At 37.2% G+C, this 16,555-nt stretch overlaps 1 protein-coding gene across 1 annotated transcript; it reads left to right on the top strand.

The window, feature by feature from the left end:
* Nucleotides 1-481: 481 nt before the first annotated feature.
* Nucleotides 482-6,547, top strand: LOC118478061 (E3 ubiquitin-protein ligase BRE1-like; the record flags this gene model as incomplete). Its single annotated transcript, XM_035970999.1, is given in 5 exon segments — nucleotides 482-518; nucleotides 1,674-1,871; nucleotides 2,320-2,597; nucleotides 5,528-5,768; nucleotides 6,327-6,547. Coding segments are annotated over 4 exon segments (921 nt in total).
* Nucleotides 6,548-16,555: the final 10,008 nt, after the last annotated feature.

Genomic DNA, 16,555 nt, shown 5'->3' on the forward strand with positions numbered 1-16,555 from the left:
AATTGCCGCGGTTGACCCTTTGATTTTTAGGGCATTACGGCAAATTGCAAAAGCACCAAGGCAAATTGCCGCGGTCTATTTCAAGCCCTGTGAGTATGTATCCTTAGAGAGTATGAAGCTATTAAAAAAAAGACATTCGACTCAGAGGTTTGACATTATATTTTTATACAAATCTTTTTAATGCTGCGATTGTGTCCTCTATCTTATGTGGACATGTTTATGCTCTTTTTTCAAGTTTCCTAATGTTCTCCCAATTTATAGCTACTGCCTTCATATTTCTTTTAAACAATGAATCAGCTTTTATGACCGCTTTTCAGATAAAAATATTTTGCTGTGAAAAACTTTATGTTTTTCTTAGATAGAAGAACATTTTGCTTTTATTGTAGATACTGCCATCTTCTTGTTCCGCTTTTTTTTCTTTATAATTGCACTTAACTATTTTGATGATTTACTTGTTTTTATTTTCGTTTTTGCCCCAAAGCTTGTGGTTGGAATCAAGAAAGACAGTCAAGCTCAAGGTAAAAAGTACTCTTACACTATTATGTGTACATACTCTTGCATGATTTTTAAGTTTATTTTATCCATGTATTATTAAAGATCTGTGACGTTTGTGTTATTATTTGTTTTTTGTTTTTGTAAGTGTTTTTACGGCGCTCGCAACTGCATAAGGTCATATGAGCCCGCGGGACACATTAAACTTTTTCAGTTGGTAGGAAATTTTGAATTTTTGCACGGGTGGAGGCCGAAGCCTACTCTTATTGATTTCAGACCACCAAGGGATCTTTAATGTGCGCAACTTGCACACGGGCCTTCCGAGATTTTTCGCCCTTGTCCGAGAAGGCTAGGTGTACATCTTTCCTACCAGAAGATCAGGGGTGTGGCTGAAAGAAAGCAGTAAGAAGAAGCCAAGGAGTAGCAGTAGAAAGGCTGTAGAAAGAATCAGGAGCCCAGAGGAGGGGGGCAAAGGAGATGAGGGAGTAGGGGCAGAAAGAGGAGACGAAAGCAGACGACAGAACATTGCTATTATAGAGAGCAGGAAAGGAGGTGAAAGGAGACAAATTTAGAGAAGAAAATGTTTCTGTCACTACACGGATTCGAACCCGGGACCTTTGAATGAGAGGCCAACACCTTAACCTCTAGGCCACAAGAGCCCCCATGTTTTTATTTAAAACATATATGTAATATTTGTGCTAAATATTAGACCTGATGTTTTCACTACAATTTTTTTGTATGCTTTTGTCTTTAAAAGCGTTTCTTTTCTGGTTGCTTGTGTGGCCTGAATTAATAGCAACCAAATTTGATCAATAGAGTAATGTGGAAGAAGATTTGGTTTATAGTGTGGTGATGGACTCGAAAAATTGTTGAAACTCATCTGCACAGTGTGTAATGAATGTTTGTGAATGGTGCTGTGAAAAACAACCTGACTTATGTTGATCAAGAAATAGAAACAGATCCTTACACATTTAATTTGTTTGTTGAGTTATTAGAGTATTAAATAACTTCAACATATTTTAGCTATCAACACTTTGCTGCTGAGTATTTATTATAAAAGTAGTTTCTATCAATTTAAACGATTTATCTTTTGGCTCAAAATTTAACTCCTGACCTTTGTAGTTGATACTGTTGTATTTTGTTACCACTGAGTTGACCAGATGTTTTTATGTCCCAATCAGATCTTGAGGCAGCAACAATGGAAACAGCAGCAACATCCTCAACATCATCATCATTACCATCAATACCATCAACACCCTCACCACCGTCAGCTGGTCCCAGACCGTACCTGGACCTGGAGTCTATCTCTGCAGCTCGTGCACGTGGGTACAGCACAGAGCAAATCTCTGATGCCATCATCACCTTCTTTTACCTGACTTGTGAGTCACTCCTCTATACAGAGCAAATCTCTGATGTCATCATCACCTCTGCTTAACTAAAAGGGTCACCTTCTGTTACCTTACCTTGTTTCTCTTCCAAACAAGAAACTCTTTTTTATGACTGAAGTAATAATACTGAAGGATGCTAGTTAGAGCATTCAGTGCAATTTTTTTTTTTAAAATATTAAATCTCTTGCTATATACTGCAGTTTGTTTCTTTCTGACCACAGTTCTGATATTATAAATTATCTTGTTTTAGGACTGTCAGTTCCCTTACTTTTATGTTCTGTATCATTCAACGTTCATAAGTAACCCAGCTTAGGCCAGTCTTGAGAATGTGTCAGGTGTAGCAGTGTTGCTGAGAAAACCTGTGTGTATCCTAAAAATATTTTATCTTGAAATGTGCCATGTCAGAAACTGAGTTTAATATGAGTGTTTGTGTGTCCAGGCGGCCAGTTCCCCGACTCTCCCCTCCTGCTGGGTCTGCTCAAGGCGGGCACTGACAACCACAAGACGCTCTGTGACAAGACACAGGAAAACCTGGACATCAGGTCGGAGAACCAGGTCATAAAGTCAGAGGTCGAGGTCATTAAGTCAGAGGTGAAGGCAAAGGACACAGAGATCCAGGCCAAGGACACAGAGATCCAGGCCAAGGAGAGAGAACTTCAGCGTCAGAGGTTTGAGCGTCACTGGCGTGAGCTGGCCATGAAGACGGAACTGGAGCAGGTGAGCTACAAACTTTGGTCTTTGTGACTCATCACATTGGTGTTACATTCTGATATGTCTGTACTTCCACATTTGACCTTCATGTCCTCATGACAGTGATGATATGTGTCCCAATGCAGTGGAATCAGGCGCTTGTCAATTTTTGGCCATATGGAGTCATTGGTATCACCTGAAAGCTGATTTATTTGCCTTGCTTCCAATGAAATAAATATCCTTTTATCTTTTATATATTTGCGATTGAAAGAAGTGAGGTCGCCTGGTTTCAGTGGTGAAATTTGCGAGAAAATGGCTGCCAAAGTTTAGTAACTTCAATAGCTAAAGAGTCTTTGAAAACTGAAAAATGACCTGTTTTGTGTCTTTAATCAATGTGTTTCAGTAAAATTCGCATTGAAATGTGTTTTTATATTGATGTAACAGAGGTTAGGCCAAAAAATAAAAATGCGGAAAAATGCCTGTTTTTGTTATTTTGACGAGCGCCTGATTTCACGACGCTGCCTCACATATGTATCTCTCTACAGAAAGATCCTCTTGTTATTGAGTTTTGTGACTTCATTACGGCCACAAATATTTATCGTATTATATTAAAAACATTTGGTCCTGCCGTACATCCTCTATGTATACTAATTGCTTAGGTTAGTGGATTTTCCTCACCAGACAAGTAATCCATACAGTTGAGCACTTATGACAGTGGTTAGTTTCGAAGAGAAGGAAGGCATTATACAAGGAGGAGTCTGTACTCCGAATGGACATGACTCGTGACACTATTCTATAGGAACTCATTCTGGTGTGTTATTTCACTCTCTGAAAGCTGCACCTTTTACTGGTGTGAAATGGATTTATTTATGACCCCTCACCTACATGTAGTGGTAGCACTGTGGTGTGACCTATGTCATAATATGTTGTGACTGAGACTGTTGTCAAACACTTTGGATGTCTGAGTTGCCAAATGTTGTGCTTCTGTATGCTAGGGGTCATGTGAGTGCTGAAGTATCTCTTGGCATGTCACTGTCGTTTTGATTTGGTTTAAAACTTGACTTGGATTCACAAGATGGAGGTTTGACTCACATTGGAGTTTTAGTTTTTATCAACTCTCTTAAAGAGGGATTTTTCTTTGTTTGATTTCCTGACCTTGGAGGAGAGAGGAGGAAAGAAAAGAAGAGATAGTTGGAGTTGAGGAGAGGTCATTCTTTCGTCCGAAAAGCCTATTATTATGTATCTTTATCATTGCCTAAAACTATGTTGATCGGTTGGATTCACTAATTGTGCTTTTTCATGAAGTGAGTATGAATGTAAACCTGTTCAAAATCAGACTTTCAAAATCAGGGTATTTATTATTATTACTTACTACATGTATTAACTCACTTATGACTGGGCCCTTTCACCAGTCACAAGCGTTGAAGACTGGCGTTTTGGGGGGTATTTCAATAAATCACAACAACTCTCAAAATTACCCAATTGTAATTATTTTTTGACACAGTAAAGTAACATTCAAGCTTAATCTAATACAAAAAACTAAAGTTGTCTAAGTCTAATACTTTAATTTGTATGATTTTTTAAAAATTGGCATGAATTTGATTTTCCGAAAAATTTCCAGAGACGTGACAGGTAGAATGAAATTCACTACAACAACAAAAATAAAAGTTCAAAGTGTTCTGGTTTGATTTGTTTCCATGTGCGAGTGTTTGGTGAAAATATAAAAGCTGGTCTGTGCATTGATTCAGACCCATACACTGAATTACATGAGACAGATGTACGGCACGACGTTGTGATTTCGTTGCGCGAAAAACAACACCAGTACTAGTGCTAGATCTAGCCCTAGAACTACGACTCGGGCCGTGTTCGGGTACATATCCAGGATCCTAACTATTAGACACATCATATTCTGAGACACTAGAACTTGTAAAACGTACAGAAATATAGAAAACGGCGAAATTATGTGATTCTTGTTCATGCGACTTCTTCGACCGTTACTACGACGCGACTGTCGGATTACTATCAGCTGTATAGAAAAAAACAAAGCGCGAGTTCCAGTCTGTTCAACCCCAGTTGGGGTCACTGTCCTTCACCTTCAATAACTTAAAAACTACCGGCCCCAGAGATACGAAACGAAGTCTAAGTAGCTCAGGCTTGGCCAAACAAGGATACGAGGTGGGTCTCGCGATCCGTGCGTGATTTGTAGAGCGGAAAAAAAAATCCAAAGTTGGTCAAGCAGGGCTTGTGGGAGCCGTCACGAGCGTCGCGGCGGGGGTCACGCAACTGTTGTATGAACCGTCTGAAGTGAGTTAATAGTCTTAGTTGTCTGTTAGTATTATAATGGTTAAAATAAAGTTGTTCTCACATCTGATCAGGACTTTGAGGATTGCCTTGTTAGTGAGACAATTTCGCGGGCCTTCGGCATATTGTGGTAGGGTGGCCAGTTCCTTTCTACGCCGCCTTTACTTCCGCAACTCGAAGTCAAGTACCCATGACTGCTGAGTGGGCAGGAGGGGGCGAAAAAAATCTGTGTCCGAACCGAGGCTCGAACCGGGACTTTCCACTTCAGAGACGAGCGCACTAACCCCTCCGCACCCTCATAACCCATGACTGCTGAGTGGGCAGGAGGGGGCGAAAAAAATCTGTGTCCGAACCGAGGCTCGAACCGGGACTTTCCACTTCAGAGACGAGCGCACTAACCCCTCCGCACCCTCATTATAATGGTTGCTTCCTTTAAATAAAAAATCCATGAAATGTAAGTAGGGACATTATGGGAGTATATAGTTGCTTTTGTTATAAAAATGGGAACTTATTTGACCCTGTGTATACAAAGCATTGGAGTATACTCCTTTCTTTTATGACATGACAATAAGTGTTTATAAAAAGTTTTTCATCCTTTTTGTATGACTACTCATTTCAGTCCTGTCGTCTTTTTTTTTCACTTTTCACATTTACAGGCCTTAGAAGAGAAAGACCAGTTGATAGTAGAGAAAAACCATGTGATAGAAGAGAATAGACAAGTGATAGAAGAGAAAGACCATGTGATAGAAGAGAAAGACCATGTGATAGAAGAGAAAGACCAGGCTCTCCACACCAAAGATCTACAACTGTCTATGCTGAGACAAGAGTTACAAGAAATGCGGGAACGTCAAAGACCTCAGTCAGCTCCCCTGGACAGGAGTGACTTTGACTCAGAAGGTATATTAGCGGACATGCTGTTCTATTTATAGATTTCATCAAACCTATTTGTTGTCTGCCTTGAGAATAGTATAGTATGGATTTTAAACAACCATTTTAGAACAGTAAGTTAACTGAAAAGGTGAGATCTCTGATTTATCCATCTTAGGCCTGAGCACAAGCCATGAAAATCCTCAATCACAAGTTGAAAAAATGTCCTGTTGAGTGTTTGAATCTGAGTAGCCCCCACTGTAGGCTGCTATTACTTTTTGCAGGAAGACCCAACTGCACCTAAATGAAGTGCAAAATTATCAAGAAAGATGAAACTTTTCAAACAAACAAAGATTTCAGCTTTGGAAATGTTGACCTGCTGACAAGTTTCCTCAAAGCCTATCACATTTTGACACTCTTCATTCATTTCTTTTACCCTCAATTCTGCAAATATGCTTTCTGACTCTGTAACCAAGTGGACCCATTTCTACATTCTGATTGTCTCTACATAATTTCCTTTTATGGCTATCGTTTTTTTCATGTGGACATAATATGCAATATCATGATCACCTTTATACTTTTCCACAGACCGATCTGAGGAACCTGATGTAAGAGAAAACCAGAACAGCAGTCGCAACGAGGACGTAAACCTGGTGACTTGCCAGATGTGTCTTGACGCACCCATGCAGGTCTTGCTTCGTCCGTGTAACCATCTGTGCTGTTGTGCTCTGTGTGTCTCCAAACTGGACGGACGATGCCCCATTTGTCGACGTTTTACCACAGACATGGAGAAAGTCTATGTGTCTTAAATCAGGACTTGTATCTTAGGCGTTTGGCTAATTCTTTTAAAACTAGAAAGTATGTTATGCAAATGTAATGTTGTTTTGATTTATTATGTTATGTTGTTTTTTATAGAAGGCACACATTAGTTGCACTGCCCCAATTGCTACTAAAGGAAAGTGAATAGTCCCAAACAGTAAAGAGTATTGCACAGTGTTTGGCCTCCCTTAAAGCTAGAAATACATGACTTGAGCATAATGCTGGATTTTATTGTGTTCATCTGCATATTTGTAAGGTGCTCAGGTACAATGTGAAGCATACATCTATCATAGTATCTGGTCATCTTTTGATGTGATGTTTTTATCAATGGGGATAATTCCCAACTGTGTGAGCAAAATTGCAAATGGTTTCATTATATAGAGTTGCAAAGTGCTTATGTGGCTTGATATTAATGAGATAAATGAAGTCTTGACAGGGAATGACTGATATAAAAAGTTCTTTTTTGCTGAATACTTGTTGGAGACAATTCATAGAAGCTCTTGATGGGGATAAAGTTTTCTCATATTAAAGCACAAAGCAACTCTCTTCTAAGTCTTTTTGTCTACGTTTTTAAAATTCCTGAGGCAATTCCACATTTACCTTTCAAAGTTTAAATTGTGACACAGTCCTGTTGGTATTTCACCACATCTCTGATATGTCCCTGCTGTGAATGTTCGAGGTAGACACTGTAGATGTCCATGATTTATTGCAGTTCTGCTCAGTTGGTATTGGACTGTAGTGCAGATGACCCTGGCTCATTTCTTCTTGAGCTGTTTTTTAACTTGGATTGTTTAGGGAGTTTTCAAAGCTTTCTACCAAATTGGCTTGGTACTGTTTGAGATAAATGGTTACTTCAGAGGTCCCGCCAATTAAAATTTTGCTTTCTTGAAAGAGGTATTGTATTAAACCCATTCCATGTCATGCTAAAAATTTGCGGATTGTACGGTTTGTCCCTGTATGCAGCTATGATACGTAAAGTGGCTGTAATGTTTTGTGTATTTTCAAGGCATATTTTTAAAAAATCTACTTGAGTCAAGTGTTGATATGTGTGTACATCTATATGAGTGGTTTTCTGATAAGAGTGTATACTGCTGGAGCCAAGACTCTTCTTTGTACTTTCATGAGAACTTGTTATACTTTTTAAAGCAAGCTTGCATTGATGATAATTCATTCTCTTTGACTTTGCAAAATGAATTAATGTATAATTTACTTCTTCTGGTTTTTTCCACTGTCATGTTTTACACCCTGTTCTAAAACTTGTTTAGATCTTTTTTAATAAGTTTATGTTTCTCTGTATCTTTCTTGATGTATACATGTGTTCCATTGTTCATTTCTTCTGTAAATGAAGACACTGCCATATTGACTTATACTGGATATTAAGTCTACACATGAAAGAAATATCTTCAGAATTTGGGTCATTGTATATAATCAACAGCAGAGAGCAGCTTTTGTGACTATTTAAAATGTGCCATTTGTCACACTGGTCTTAGAACTAGCTGTGAATGAGTAAAAATGTTTAAGTTCTACAAATCGTTTGTCTAGTTTTTCTTCCAGTAGCTTAGTTAGCTCCAAGCCTTACACTTACCCGATTCATTAACATTTCTGTTTTGATTAGTCATGCTGACTTTGAAAGTCTTGGGTGAGCTTGCAGGACTCCTTGGGAAACTTGTTTGTTCTTTCAGCATTTTTCCGAGTCAGTGGTGGTCAGGCATATTTACCTTTATGTGAGGGGGAACAGTATAAAATAACATATTTCTGTACATTTGTAACCTACCCTGGGAACTCTGTTTGTTTTTCCCTTTACTTGATGATACATGCTTTTTTCTGAAAGGCAAAATTTTAAAACTGAAAGTTATAAATATTTTTACCTAGGAATGTTCAAACGGGATTGATCTATTAAGACATTATTGTAGCAATATATGGATCTATGCAACTGTGTTTTAATGAACTCTTTATTGGTGTTTAATCAGTTCAGACAAGAGCAAGCATGTGTGTCTTTGGCACATAAAACGTCTGATTTATTTGGAACAGAAATCATTTTTAAAAAATTTATTATCTTGAATTTTAAAAAGCAAATATCTAAATTTCTCTTGAATGCAAAAAGGTTTAACAAAAAATATGTTGCCAAAGTAAGAATCGAAATTAAATCTGATTTTTTAAAATATCTTCGAGGTTTGTGAAATATCTTATTTTGGAGAGAAAAAAAATGAGTTTAGAAAATACTGACTTATGGGGTACAAATGGTTTTCATTTTTAAAAAGTCTTAGTGGATAAGTCTCTTAGGATGTTTTCAGTTCACTGAGAACAAAGAAAATTAAATGTGAGTATCAGTACCAGTGTCACTGGTTATCAAGCATTCTTGGTCATGGGTATGTGCTTCTTTAGGAACTGTAGAATTGTCATTAACAAAGGAAATTTTTGGACAAGAATTTTAGAGTTTAGGGTTCTTTGGATTCAGATAGTTTTTATTGAGGTCATTTTATTTGCGCATTACTTTTTTGTTTGAAAGACATTAATTAGGATTACAAGCATAATTGTCTATATCTGTGCCCAGATTTATGGCTTAAGTTTTTTTATCTTATTTAGCTATAGATGTTTTGTTTTTTCAAGTAATTACATGGAGGTTTTGGACTTCTTATAGCTCAATGGGTTTTTAGTGATGTTGTTGAAAGTTGTTTGGTTGAGAACGTTGCTGCCATTACTATGATATTCCAGATATTTAAGTCTATACAGTGGAAACTTGATATAACAGGGATGGTGCGACCAGAGAATAAGTCCTGTTATATATCACTGTTATATCAGATCCCTCTTAAATCAGAAATGCAAGGGCAGTTGTAGACTAATCCAGCTGTTTTTATTCATGGGTAGTTTCCCTTGCCACAAGTAGCCTACCCACGAACAGGGGTTTTGGCCATATGGCATTACATATGCATTTAGCTAGGCTTAGGGCTAGATCGAAGTTTGCAGCACACTGCAGCCCTCTCTTGCTTGCAGTGACATAGCTTGCGTAGGCTTGCTCCATTACTGCGTTTCTCTCTCTCTCTCTCTCTCTCTCTCTCTCTCTCTCTCTCTCTCTCTCTCTCTCTCTCTCTCTCTCTCTCTCTCTCTCTCTCTCCCTCTCTCTCTCCCTCTCTCTCTCTCTCTCTCTCTCTCTCTCTCTCTCTCTCTCTCTCTCTCTCTCTCTCTCTCTCTCTCTCCTTACTTTTTACACATTGTTAAGGAGCCTTTGTCCCTGCTATAATCTATTCGGCTCCGATGAGGTCCTGTTATTGCCGATAACTTTTAATAGAGACAAAGAGTAGGAAAAAACGTGGATTTTTAGAAGTTCCTGTTATTACTGGAGCCCGTTATTACTGGGCCTGTTATATATGGTTTCCACTGTACTTAATTTGCCTCTCACTGAACTGAGTTTTGTAAAGTTATTCTCATTTCTTTAACTGTTCTTGATTTTACTTTGTTGAAGTCTAATTTTTATATCTATTTCCAATTAAACTTTTACTATGCTTATATTCTTCTTTGTCACACTAAACATCGTTACATTATTCATTTTGCTTCCTTGTCTCCCATATTTTACTTTTGTCACCATCATATCATTTTGATTGATATTTGACCCAAATTGCTTGTGTATGTGTGTGTGGGTGGGGGCATTTATGGGGGGGGGGGGGGTGGGGGGTATTGGGAATAAAGGGAAAGGGGGGGGAATTCTTTTTACAGGATGCAAAGTGCATCTGTCAGGACAAAGGTACATACGTAAATTTCCTGTGAACTGAAACTTTGTGATTCTATTTTGTGATACCATGCTCTTTATATTACACTGTACCCTGGTGATCATTTACTGTTTTCAATCTCTCTGTGCTTGCTGAAATATACCTCAGTGATTTGTTATAGTCACAGTCTCGGGACAAGGAGTGGATTTCCACAAATGCTTTAAATAGCAATAACTGTTTATCATTGTTTGATTAATCGATGATCTTGTTTTATCATTACAAAATGTAATGCGGCAGATTTGAGATATGTACCTCCAAAAACAAAGAAAGATATAAAAGAAGTTTTTTACCATCTAGCATAAGGCTTTTGTCAGAATGAGCATAGATGTGTGTTGCTCTTAGAGTATGTATCTGTATATAACTCCAAAGGTCTAGTATTTAAATTCCTGCATGTGGTTGAATGATGCATTTGATGTAAATGTACATTTTGTCAGCTTTACTTCTCCTTTCATATTGAATTTTAATGAGAGTAATATATATGATTAAAAATGTTTTATGTATACCTGCATGTGTTTTTATGGTCCTGTACAGCCAAGGAAAATTTGCCTCTGGGATAATAAAGTTCTATCTTATCTTATCTTATCTTATCTTATCTTATCTTAAAAAATTGATTTCCTTTGTATTGACTCTGAGAAAAAAGAAAATTGTTTTGGGTGGTTGAAAAGCCAGCTGTAGTAGGTCCTATTTCTTTTCTTACCTTCTGTTGTTTCTGTCTGTCCTCCTTACTTTTTCCCAGCACTAAATGACCCTTACTGTGTTGCTGTGCTTCTCCTTACTCAAATTTTGTCTCAATAATCTTTTAATGTAGCAATATTGCTTACTCGCTATTGTCTTACCGAGTGGTAGCTGTACATATATCTGTTGTTCATTTCTTAGTGATGTTGGTAATAATCACTCTTGACTCTCTGTTTCTCAGCAGAAATGTGCGTGGGTCTGAGAGTGTGTTCATGTATATGCACATATTGTGCGTATGATGGCGATAAAATGTGTGTGTATGAGTATGTATAGGAGTGTATGTGTGTACAGTGGAATCCTGTTATAACGAGAGGGAGGGGACCGGTGCGAAATGTCCGTTATAGCAGGATTCTCGTTTCAAGGGATCCAATAATAAATTCAAGGGAAATAGAAAAGTAGGCCTAATCTATGATTTGGCGTTCTGTTTATTCCTTTTTGTATTTCCCCTGATGATTTGTTCAACATGATCTCAAGGTCTTACTTGATCAAAAATCGAATCAGGTTTCTTTCTCTAGCACTAGCAATGTTGACAAATCGGCCTTGGCGATCAAAAAGAAGGGGCTCTGGCTCTAGGCTAACTCGCCCGCAGTGTTGTTCCCCACCCCACCACACACTGTGGCGCGTTGCGTCTGCTCGCCCACGTCATACATTCACTCCATCCATCTATCACAGCATTGTGACCTCTCCATCCCGCACCAGAGAAGTGAGAGGCACCCTCCCCACTCATTCGCTCCGGCCTTCATTGTTGGTCCGTGTGGGCTCTCCCATTCCTTGTTTCGCTGGATCACCGACAACTTTCTCAACTGGCAAGGTTTTATAATAATGTTTACTTGGTCTGTGCGCTGTGCACAGCAGCAGCAATATTCCGTTATAACCGACTCGCGTGACGATCTGATTGCGCAATAGCAGTATTTTATTTACAAAGATAAAGAAGGAAATAAAACGGGGTTTTAGAACAGTATCTTTATGACAGACTTCTCGTTTATTTCAGGACTCGTTATAAGTGGACTACACTGTATTGGAGTGTGTGTGAGTGAGTGAGTAATGAAGGGAAGTTAATGAGGAAATCAGAGAGCCAAAAGCATTAGAAAAAGAAAGAAGGGATGGATATAAATGATTGAACAAAACAAACATTTCACTAACAAGCAGACAAACCCCAAGGTTTTTAGAAAGAGCAAACAAATATTGTGTGGTATGTTGTGTAAATAATTAATGCTGAAGATGTATGTGTGTGTGTGTGTGTTTGGTTGTTTTGTTTACTTCTTCCTTTGTTGGTGGGAAGGGGAGAGGGAGTCATGACTATCCTCTACCTCTTGCATACACCTTGTTTCAGATTTCTTTGACTGCTTTTTTTTTTTTTTTCGGTAGTAAATCATGAAAGCACCATATTGTGGTTGGTCTGTCCGTCAATCTTCTTATTTTAATATTCTTATAATTCTCTCACTCTCTAGCTCTCTCCGTCTCTCTCTCTCTCTCTCTCTCTCTCTCTCTCTCTCTCTCTCTCTCTCTCTCTCTCTCTCTCTCTCACTCTCTCCCTCTCTCCCTCTCCCTCTCTCTCTCTCCCTCTCTCTCTCTCTCTCTCTCTCTCTCTCTCTCTCTCTCTCTCTCTCTCTCTCTCTCTCTCTCTCTCCCCCTCCTATATGTGATTGTGTTTCTCCCTGTGCCACCCACCCTCCTTGTTTCTTGGCTGTTCATCGTAATCTTGCTCTTTGCATATATATATTTATTATTATTATTATTATTATTATTATTATTATTATTATTATTATTATTATTATTATTATATATTACTTTCTCCACCTGTTACTGTTGCTATTTTCATACACAAGATGTTTCTGTAAAAAGATGTATGTACAGAATAATTTACTAATATAATGCATATTGTACGTACCCATGAAATATAATACATTCATGTCATCTGTAACATTTAGGTTTTTTTTGTTTTTTTGTTTTTTTGACTCTCTAGGTAATGAATTTATTCAATTTTCACATTTCTATGGCTTTACTTGTGTTTGACTCACTTGAGCCTGAGCTATTTTTCACCCTACAACCATTACAGTTACAGGAGTATATTGATTCGTTAACCCAAAAAATGTATTTGAAAGCTATCATAATTTTTTAAATGCAACAAAAGAAAGAAAGAATTGCTCTCACAGAAAGAGAAAACTACGTATAATTTGTCTGAATAGTTTTTATTTTATCAATATTTTGGAATGGCCATGTCAGAGGGGATACTCAATTTTTTTTTGCGCCAAATTTCTAATAAAATCATCTATCACAATCCAGGGGTGACTGACTTAGTCCGTTGCAGCTGCAAAAGTATATAACATCACCAAATTTTTATTGAAACGAAACAAGTGGGTCAACTGTTGGCTTGCCACTTCTCATAGTTTGTAACCGAAAAACACCAGAGATATCGATCGATAAAATGCATACTTTAAATACACAGTTCTTGGTCACCAGGCTAGCGGTGTGTCCCGTAAATACACGGCAATGCACTCAAATAAGTTAAGTGGCTGAAATAAGATTCTGGTAATTTTTGACACCATTTACTAGGCATCTTACATAGATTCACAGCTTTTTGCCTTGACTTTATATGAATTTAAATAGCTATTCTTTGAATCATAGAAATTATTTTGAGCAGCTATATAAAGCGCCTGTAGTGGCAAATGTATATATTTATCTTTAACATTTTTTTGTCCTTATATCTAGATAGGAATCTTGAATGAGAAGGTATTAACTTATTAGGAAGAGAATTGAATAATCTTTGATACGACGCCATCCTTGATTTATAGACTTATAAAATGATAGTAATAGATTTTATTTCTTTTATTGTTTTATCAGCTCTTGTTTTTTGTGATGATTGTGAGGGAAGGCACTGACTGAATCTTTGATAGATGGGTCAAGAGATAAAAGTGACCTGTTTGAGGTGAGAGTTGGCACAATTGACCTTCAAATTGTATTGAGGTTTGAGTTTGAATTGGAATATGTTTACATTTCTTTTCCTCTCTTTTTTTGTGAAATCTTACAGTTTCAAATTTTGGAATTAATAATACTTTCCCCCGAAGTCTATAAAAATTATAAGATACACGGAGAGTAGCAGCACTCAACATGTACCTGTCTTAAAACAGATGTACAGATGGCTGGCTGGTCTCAGTCCACATTTTCTCCCACTGTGGATTATATATATATATATATATATATATATATATATATTGCATCATTTGATTTTACTTAAAGCACTTGTTATTTTCTTATGGTCACATGGTTCTGGCAATAAACTGTTGATTGAGTGGTCACACTTTGTGAAATGTTGAGGCATGGATTGTAAAAAGTGACAGCCCTGTGATGGGCAGCTGGACATTGTCACATAAACTGACCGTCGCTTGAAGGTCGGATCTGAGGCGGGTCACTCTGTTTACTTGTGCATGAGAGAGGCAGCCTGGTTTTTATGCATATTTTTATCGTTATATTTTACTCTCTGAACAAATGAACTATTTACCTCTACTTTCTATTCACAAGAAAATGTTTTGTCAATTTAACAGTGTTGTTGAACAAAATTTTGCTGTTAAATGTTGTATGATCTCTGAATGAGAAATTGAGGTATCTGGGTGGTAAGATTTTTATAGATTTTAATGCTCATTGATAGTGTTTTAAGACTTTTTTTTTTTACTTTTTAAAAATACTTTTGCAAATAAATAGGATTTTTGGGGGGTCTTTCTAGTAGAAGAGAATGATAAGTACAGCATCAGGATGTCTTTTTCTACAGGTCAGAGTCTAAAACCTAAGGTGTGTTTTCTAAAAATATATAAACATGTCTATATAAAGACTGGTAAGAGATATTAGCTGGGTTGTGGTTTGTCATTGGTGAGTGAAGTTTTAAATGGCCTTGGTTATGATCTAATAAAGCGATTTCCTTCCATCTTAATAATGCACTCAGTTCTCAAATTATGGGGATTTGCCAGAGTTGTGCCACTGAAAAGATCTTTCTTTATCAAAACGAATGTTACTCATTTTGGTAGTAGGCCTATTTAGAAAGTTTTGTCCACCTGAGAATTGTAGACATATTTGTTTATTCAAGGAGATTTAATTTGTACTTCATTTGTGGCTTGTTATATAATACAATTCATGCATATTTTTATTTTTTTTGCTTCAAGGCTTCTGATGTGGGGATTGAGGAAATCAACTGAAGACAAAGGAAGCCCAAACTTTGTCTCTAATAGTAACAGTTCTTGATAAAAGGCCTCTTTGTCCCAGCAGGTGCATTTGTAGTAGTGTCTGATGTATCTAAGCATAAATTTGATCAGTGTAGTTGTTTGTTGTTTTTTTTGCCTGCTATTGACTTCTTTCTTATATTATGAATTTGATGAAGATAACACATGTACTGTTCTTCTAGTCTGTTCTTGTGACAGGTGTTGAAATAACTAGAGTGATCTATGTGGGCTCTCTGTGATGAGAGTGCCCTTTGTGTGACTGTTTCAAACAGGCTAGCGTTGTTATATATGAATAAAATCTGTTTTGGAAACATATTTCTGCTTGTCCTGAGATGAAGTGTTGCACTCATAATATATCTATTTTGGCTCTTTCAGGGTGTAAAAGTACGGTGTAACATAGGTTCCACAGCTAATATGTCTATGAATTTTTCAGAAATTATCAAGAAGTATGAAACACCCAAAAGATAGAAAACTTCAAAACAAAACGGAACAAAGTGGATATTATAATGTTCCCTCTTATAAGTTTCAGCTCATAGAGTGTCATTTTTATAAACGATTTCAAGACAAATAGGTCCATCTCAAAGAGATATAATGGGAATGGTTTACACACCAGGACATCTTGACTTGGAGTCTTTGTATGGCAAGTTGGAACTGCAATGTGTGGGAAAAATTTCTTTAGAAAAAACAAAATTTGTATAAAGCTTAACCTAAACATCTAGCAGCGATAAAATTATTGTGTAACACGCTCACATATAAAAACAAAGCACGGTGACAAAATCAGTTCAGTAAAATTGTATTTTGCCGTTGATGAATCTTCACAATAATAGAAATTTCGTCTGCAAGCGAGTATTGAGACAATCGAAACACTTTTAAAAAGCGAGAGCAGACCACACCAGAATACCCACAAATTGTGATAATTATATATAGTATAAGCTGTTGACAAGAAAGACAGTTTGCTTCCAGGATCTTAAGATTCTTCTGGCGACATTTATCTAATACAAAACAAGCTGCTAACTTGACAAAAGACACTGTGGCCCCCTCGACCATCATTATGTGAAAAGACAAGTTAAAAAATGTGGTTCGTCGTACAAGTACATGATTATAATAATATCTATATATTATATTAGTTGTTTTACACCCCTTTTGGTACAATAAAGCTTTTCAAAGGAAATGTTAGGACTATGTCTGTCCATAAATAGTGTTGATAGGCAACACATGCACGCGTGAGCACGCGCACACACACACACACACACACACACACACACACACACACACACACAGA

This window comes from Aplysia californica, unplaced genomic scaffold (genome assembly GCF_000002075.1).
Source record: "Aplysia californica isolate F4 #8 unplaced genomic scaffold, AplCal3.0 scaffold00358, whole genome shotgun sequence".
NCBI classification, from domain to species: Eukaryota; Metazoa; Mollusca; class Gastropoda; order Aplysiida; family Aplysiidae; genus Aplysia; species Aplysia californica.